At 41.4% G+C, this 7,299-nt stretch overlaps 1 protein-coding gene across 1 annotated transcript; it reads left to right on the top strand.

Annotated features, from left to right (window-relative positions):
* The first annotated feature begins 4,629 nt into the window (after positions 1-4,629).
* On the top strand, positions 4,630-5,543 carry DEFB136 (defensin beta 136). Its single transcript, XM_023736760.1, has 2 exons — positions 4,630-4,687; positions 5,359-5,543. Exons 1-2 carry the CDS (start codon positions 4,630-4,632, stop codon positions 5,541-5,543), a joined length of 243 nt encoding a protein of 80 aa, XP_023592528.1.
* Positions 5,544-7,299: the final 1,756 nt, after the last annotated feature.

The following is a 7,299-nucleotide window of genomic DNA, read 5'->3' as shown; positions in this document are numbered from 1 at the left end:
AATCTAGAAATAGAAATATCATATGATCTAACAATCCCACTCTTATTTATATATCCTAGAGACATAAGAGCCATTACAAAAATAGACATATGCACACCCATGTTTATTGCAGCATTACTTACAACAGCAAAAAGATGGAAATAGCCTAAGTGTTCATCAACGAATGAATGGATAAACAAACTGTGGTATATACACACAATGGAATACTACACAACTTTAAAGAATAATGATGAATCTGCAAAACATCTCACAACATGAATGAACCTGGAGGACATTATGCTGAGTAAAATAAGTCAATTACAAAAGGACAAATATTGTATGAGACCACTATTATAAAACGTAAAGAAAAGGTTTACACACAGACAGAAATATTCTTTGATGGTTACCAGGGATAGGGGAGGACCACTAACCGGATAGTAGACACATACTAACTTTGGTGAAGGGAAAGATAATAAACAATATGGGAGAAGTCAGCACAACATAATCAAGGTAAAGGAAGACACTGAAAGTTACCCAAGATTAACAGGCAACAATGGTAAATACTAATACATATACAATCTTGCAACAACAGTAATAACAAACAATAATGTATGAGTGGATACAGAGATACATATGTAAGCTGAACAGGGGAGGAAGGACATACGGAAGTACACTTATATACATATATACATGTACATGTTGCAAATATACCCGTGTATGCAATAGCGTGCACAGAGGACTAAGTCATGAAAACTTCTTAGCCGTAACCATACACCTCCTGGGACTGAGACACTTAGCTTGAGGGCTAGGGACCATAGTCTTGGGGGACATCTAGGTCAATTGGCATATGATAATCCATATAGACAATGTTCTACATCCTACCTTGTTGACTAGTGAATGAGGTCTTAAAAGCTTGCCCGTGGCCATCTAAGATACAATTGGTCTCTTCCGATCCAGAGTAAAGAAGAGTGAAGAAAACCAAAAACTCAAGGAAACAATTAGTCAAAAGGACTAATGGACCACATGAACCATGGCCTCCACTAGCCTGAGACTAGAAGAACTAGATGGTACCCATTTACCACTACCTACTGCTCTGACAAGGACAACAATAGTAGGTCATGTACAGAGTGGGAGAGAAACGTAGAACAAAATTCAAACTCACAAACAAGAGCAGACTTACTGGTCTGGCAGAGACTGGTGGAACCCCTGAGACTATGGTCCTTAGACACTCTTCAAACTTGGAACTGAAATCACTCCTGGAGATCATAGTATAGCCATACAACAGATGGTTTTATAAAATGAGCAATAACACCAGTGAGGAATCTATACCTCAGAACAATCAACTACATGACACATAAAGGGCAGCTTTTGCCCAAAAGCAAAGTTCAGAAGGAAGGTAGGGGCAGAAAAGCTGGGTGAATGGACACAAGGAACCCAGGGAGGAAGCGGGGAGAGTGCTGACATATTCAGGGGTTTACAGCCAATGTCATGAAACAAGCTATGTATAAGTTGTTGAATGGGAAACTAATTTGCTTTGTAAACTTTCATCTGTTGTTGTTGTTAGGTGCCATCGAGTCGGTTCTGACTCATAGCGACCCTATCTACAACAGAACAAAACACTGCCCCGTCCTGCGCCATCCTCACAATCATTGTTATGCTTGAACCCATGGTTGCAGCCACTATGTCAATCCATCTTGTTGAGGGTCTTCCTCTCTTTTGCTGGTCCTCTACTTTACCAAGCATGATGTCCTTCTCCAGAGACTGATCCCTCCCAATAACATGTCCAAAGTATGTGAGACGTAGTCTCGCCATCCTTGCTTCTAAGGAGCGTTCTGGCTGTATTTCTTCCAAGACAGATTTGTTAGTTCTTTTGGCAGTCCATGGTATATTCAATATTATTCATCAACACCATAATTCAAAGGCATCAATTCTTCTTCAGTCTTCCTTATTCATCGTCCAGCTTTTGCATACATATGATGTGACTGAAAACACCATGGCTTGGGTCAGGCATACCTTAGTCTTCAAGGTGACATCTTTGCTTTTTAACACTTTAAAGAGGTCTTTTGCAGCAGATTTGCCCAATGCAATATGTCTTTTGAATTCTTGACTGCCATTTCTGTGGGTGTTGATTGTAGATCTAAGTAAAATGAAATCTTTGACAACTTCAGTCTTTTCTCCATTTATCATGATGTTGCTTATTGGTCCAGTTGGGAAGATTCTTGTTTTCTTTATGTTGAAGTGTAATCCATACTGAAGGCTGTGGTCTTTAATCTTCATCAGTAAGTGCTTCAAGTCCTCTTCACTTTCAGCAAGCTAGGTTGTGCTTCTTAGTTCAGTCAAAATGGGCAACTCCTGTCGAAAAGCAAGGTGAGAAGGCAGGAAGGGACAGGAACTGGACGAATGGACACAGGGAACCTGGGATGGAAAGGTAGAGCGTGCTGTCACATTGTGGGTATTGCAACCAATGTCACAAAACAATCTGTGTATAAATTTTTGAGTCAGAAATTAACTTGAGCTGTAAACTTTCACCAAAAGCACAATAAAAAAAAAAAAAAAAACAGAAAGAGGGGATTCTCCTTCAACAAGGAGATGATTTGTACTGGATTTTTTTTTCTTGAAGGTACACATGATTAGAAGAGCACAAGAATTCTAGGAAACTAAAGATAAAGGAAGAGAGCAACAGCAAATCAACACTAAAGAGAAGAACATGAAGCAGTTTTTGTGTCCTTGCAGCTTTTCCCAATAAGACCTCAGCAGGTATTGAGAACATTCAGCACAATTAGGAGAAACTCCTGCTAAGAAGTTGGGTCAGTGGTTCACTAATAAGGACGTGCGTGGGTGGGAAGGAACTGGTCTGTCCTGAACGCATATTGATCTCCAACCACATTTTAGATCTACCTTCCCAGAATTGTGTGCAGGAAGGGGCTCAGATATATTTAGAAAATGTTAAGTGCATACTTCCCATATTCTCTAATACATGATGGAAAAACTTAAAATATATGGAGGAGAGAGTTTTGGACTGAGAAGCGAGAGACCTAAATACCAGACCCAGCAAAGCCCAGAGCTTGCTTCCTTTCTTTGTGCGAGCTCATTTGCCTCTCTGAGCCTTGATTTCTCCAACTCCAAAAGATGAGGCAACGCCATTGAGCCCTGTGTCATATTGACAGTAACGGGTGGTCAGGATAAGGTCTGAGCTCTATGGACATGAATCACATGTCCAGTGCAGGGTCTCCTGGGAGCCTTCCATTGAGTCATGTATGGGAATCTTCAGACTTGACCTGACACTGAGGAATATTTAATATCCCATCATCTCTGCTTCACCGCCATTCCAACCTACAGCAGTTGGAACATTGTCGGAATGCAGAATAAAACCCTCCCAGCAATATTTTACATTCACTAATAAAGCATTTGGAGAGGAGCTGTAAAAGAGAAAAAAACAGCTATAATGATGCAATTTAATAATAATAATAATAGCTACTTAATATATGCCAGGATTAGTGCATTTTATAAGCTTTATCTCATTTCATCCTCAAACAACTCTCTTACAATCCACTTTTTCAGAAGAGGAAGACAAGGCAGAGAGATGCTAAATAATCTATCCAAGAGTGTGGGACTACAAAGCAGAGCGTAACCACCAAAACTATGTTTTACTGCCCCATTACAGCCTCAGGATCTGATGCTCATGGACCACTTGGGTACAAGCCTGCCTCAAGGGGCAAGGTAAAACCAAAGTTAGTGTCTTCTCCACCCTCAGTCCTCCACCAGTACCCCAAGGGGAACAGGCCTAATGACCCTTCCCAAGAACTGTCTTTCTGTAGCTCCCCGGGGAAGCATTGTTCAGCTCCACTAATGACACCGGGGCATCCAACCTTGAATCAGCACTGACCTGGCTCTTCTCCTGAGACCAGGGGCCAGTTACCACCCACCCCCTCCAAACAGAGAACCTCTACCAGAGCCCTCAAAGTTTCAAAATTCTGGCCCATGTTTTCCACCAGGCATTTGGAAAACAAAACTCATCAGTGAACTTTTCTGGGTAAATCATTCCCAGCAGCATCTACCTTCAGCCTCATGAATGAGCTGACCACCAGAAGAGGAAGCTATCCCTTCTCCACTACTCCTGAGCTCCTATCTACTCTTGGTCAGGCAAACAGTTGACACCTTGAATCCCTTTGTTTCTTCGAACACTTCAAGTTCTTGCTTATATCCTTTTGAAATATCTCCAGTCTTGAATTAAGCCTGTGTTTTACAACATAGTTTCTCTGTGCTCCTGTAATCCCAGTGGGCCTCCAAAGGAAAGGAAAAACACAGCAGACTCTTTTCCAGCCATTTTTATATATAAAATACATTTGACATTATAGAAGAAAATGTTCAGGCCTCCAAGTGAGGATGCCTGTTCTTTAGTCCAGTACTGCCAATAATAAACTTTTTAGCTTTGGCCAAATCCCTTCATCTCCCATGTTTTGTAGAAGAGGAGGCAGCATTGAATGACACCCAGATACTCTTCTTCCTCTAACCTGGTGATTTCTCCTATCTGCTCTTGCAGGCACAGTGAGGCCATTGTCCAGCCCCACCCATCCTAGCCCAGCTCTATAAAGGAGCCTCCCTGACAGCCATCCCCAGGAAGTTCCAGGCTCTGTGTCTTCCTCAGAGATGAAGCCCTATCTTTCTGGATTAGCACTCTTCCTCCTGGTGATCTCATTGCCTTCAGGTAAGATGGTGGATACAGGTCTGAACATGAAGTGGTAGTCTCCCAAGGACTGTTGTTGTCAGTTGTCGTAGAGTTGATTCAGACTCATGGTGACCCTATGTGTGCAGAATAGGACTACTCCATAGGGTTTTCAAGGCTGTGGCCTTTCAGATACCCAGGCCTGTCTTCTGAGGTACTTCTGGGTGTGTTTGAAGCTCCAAACTTTTGGCTAGTGGTTGAGTGCTTAACCCTTTGCACCACCCATAGACTCCAAGCCCTGTGGCTATAAGTCCAGTGACAGAGACACCAACATCAGATAGGCCAGCAAGCTAGGGATGGGCTGTGGGTGAAGAGTCTTCTGCCACTTCCTTGCTCATCTGTTGCTACATCTTGAAGGTCTGAATTCCCTGGCAAAGCTTGAGAAAGGGGAGCCAATTTTATGATACACATAGTACTATTCAGCCATCCAAATTCCTTCAGGTTCCTCTGATTAACCTTAGATTCAATCACCTTCACTGTGTTGTGATAGGAGATGAAAGGATGGGGCACAGAAGGTAAATCACAAAATAACAAATCATCCACCAGGGAGAGATACCAGACCTAGGATTTCTCCCGGGCTGTTGAATACTGATTTTTCTTTTCCGTGTTTTTTTGTTTGTTGTTTTGTTTTGTTTTTGTTTTTTTCCTTTCAGGGAATGGTTTATTTGGAAATGATGGAGTAGAATTTCGCACTTGTACTGCACTTAAGGGCTTATGTTTCTTCGGTTGTAAACCTGGATGGAAATGGATTGCATTCTGTCACAATGTATTATCTTGTTGTGTGAAAAAGAAAGAAAATATCCCCCCCCAAGTCAATGAAATGTGGTGGACCAATTAAATGGGTATGTGAATGGTTAAAGGACAAGATTTCTAATCTGTTTGTGAGGGCTTGAGAGCTCAGCCCTGGTGGCATAGTGGTTAAGAACTTGGCTGCTAACCAAAATGTCAGCAATTCAAATCCACCAGCCACTCCCTGGAAACACTATGGGACAATTCCACTCTGTTCTATAGAGTCGCTATGAGTTGGGATTGACGGGAACGAGTTTGGTGTTTTTTTCTTTTTTTTTTTTTAGGTAGTGAATGGCCAGATTCTAACTAATTTACTGAAATAACTCTGTAAGTATTTTGGAAAGGGGGCACTGTGGGGAAATGCATCCCCTATTCTTTTTTCTGCCCTACCATCTTCAACCAAAAAAAAAAAAAAAACCATTACAGTTGAGTCAATTCCAACTCATATCGACTATATAGGACAGAGTTGAACTGCCCCATAGGGTTTCCAAGGAGAAGCTGGTAGATTTGAACTGTTGACCTTTCAGTTAACAGTCACAGCACTTAACCGCCGTGTTCCCAAGGCTCCTATCTTCAATCACTGATTCTTATTTCAAGTTCAAATTCAATTGATACAAGTCCACAGGCCAGAGGGTGTAGCATATTCTGAGCAGAATAACAATAATTTACTATGTGCCAGTCACTCTTAAGTGGTTTATGTATATTAAATCATTTAATCCTCACAACAAATCTATTATTTTTCCCATTTTTCAGATTAAGAAACTTTTTCAAGGTCGCATATCTCGTAAAATTAGTTAGCATTGGGTTTGAATTCAAACAGTCTTGATCCAATGTCTTTAGTGTTAAGCTATGGAGTCCCTGGGAGGCACAAAGGGTTAAGCACTCAACTACTAGCTGAAAGGTTGGTGTTAGGTGTGACCATGTCATTTATTTCTTTCCAGTGGAATGCGAGAATAAGTGATGGATTCCAGGCCTGGCCCACAAAAATATCCCGGGTGTGTTCCTCCACAATCGAACCTTGGATGTTACAAGTTGAAGATGGCAGAACTACCATCAGCCTGGGTTTCTGAATCACTGTGTGGAGTAAATGTCCCCCACTAACCTGGGACCTCACTGGGCATTATGTGAACAAAAAGTAAACTTCTCTTTTGTTGAGCCACTACATGTTTGGGTCTATTTGTTACCACAACATAATCAATCCTATCACAGAAATTGACAATGAAGAATTATGGCAAAAAATGCTATGGGAATTCACTCTGGCAGTTAAAGTAGGGATACGAGTGGGAAAAATTGGAATCATGCCTTTCCTAGTTTATTCTTTCTCAGAGAACAGGAGCACTACATGACTATCTAAACTTAGCTATTTATTTCCCCTGCTCTCATCATCCTTCTTAACTCCTAACTTTCCTCTAGAACTAATACATAGGCAGAAGTCCCCCTCCCCATATTCCAAATTCCAAGGAGGAATTCATCTTAATTAATAATTCTTTCATTGGGATGCAAATTCCCCATTAGGCACTGGAACCATGGTACCAATTACATTATCACCATCAATCTGAGAAAGGTCAGCTTCAGAGCACTTTCCTGCACTGGCAGGGAAAAAGGGAAAAGAAGGAAAGGCAGAACTTTACATGATGGAAGCCTATTTGAGGGTTCTGGGTCAGCGAAGGAGGGAAGAGGTCAGGGATAGAGTTAGTATGTTTTGCAGTTTTTCCTGGAGCACTAGAGGAAACAATGTATTCTCTCTATTTTGCCAGTATTAAAGATGATCATCAGGACCACTATGAATCTCAGCGTATTCCAAG

This window comes from Trichechus manatus, unplaced genomic scaffold, assembly GCF_000243295.1.
Source record: "Trichechus manatus latirostris isolate Lorelei unplaced genomic scaffold, TriManLat1.0 scaffold00091, whole genome shotgun sequence".
NCBI lineage: Eukaryota > Metazoa > Chordata > Mammalia > Sirenia > Trichechidae > Trichechus > Trichechus manatus.
The sequence above is the reverse complement of the archived record's forward strand: the minus strand, read 5'-3'. Positions and strand labels throughout refer to the sequence as shown.

Excerpts from the sequence above, each read along its gene's own strand:
- DEFB136 (XM_023736760.1), top strand. The coding sequence starts at position 4,630 with ATGAAGCCCTATCTTTCTGGATTAGCACTCTTCCTCCTGGTGATCTCA. Across the intron at positions 4,688-5,358 it reads GGTGATCTCATTGCCTTCAG|GGAATGGTTTATTTGGAAAT; the intron begins GTAAGATGGTGG and ends TTTTCCTTTCAG.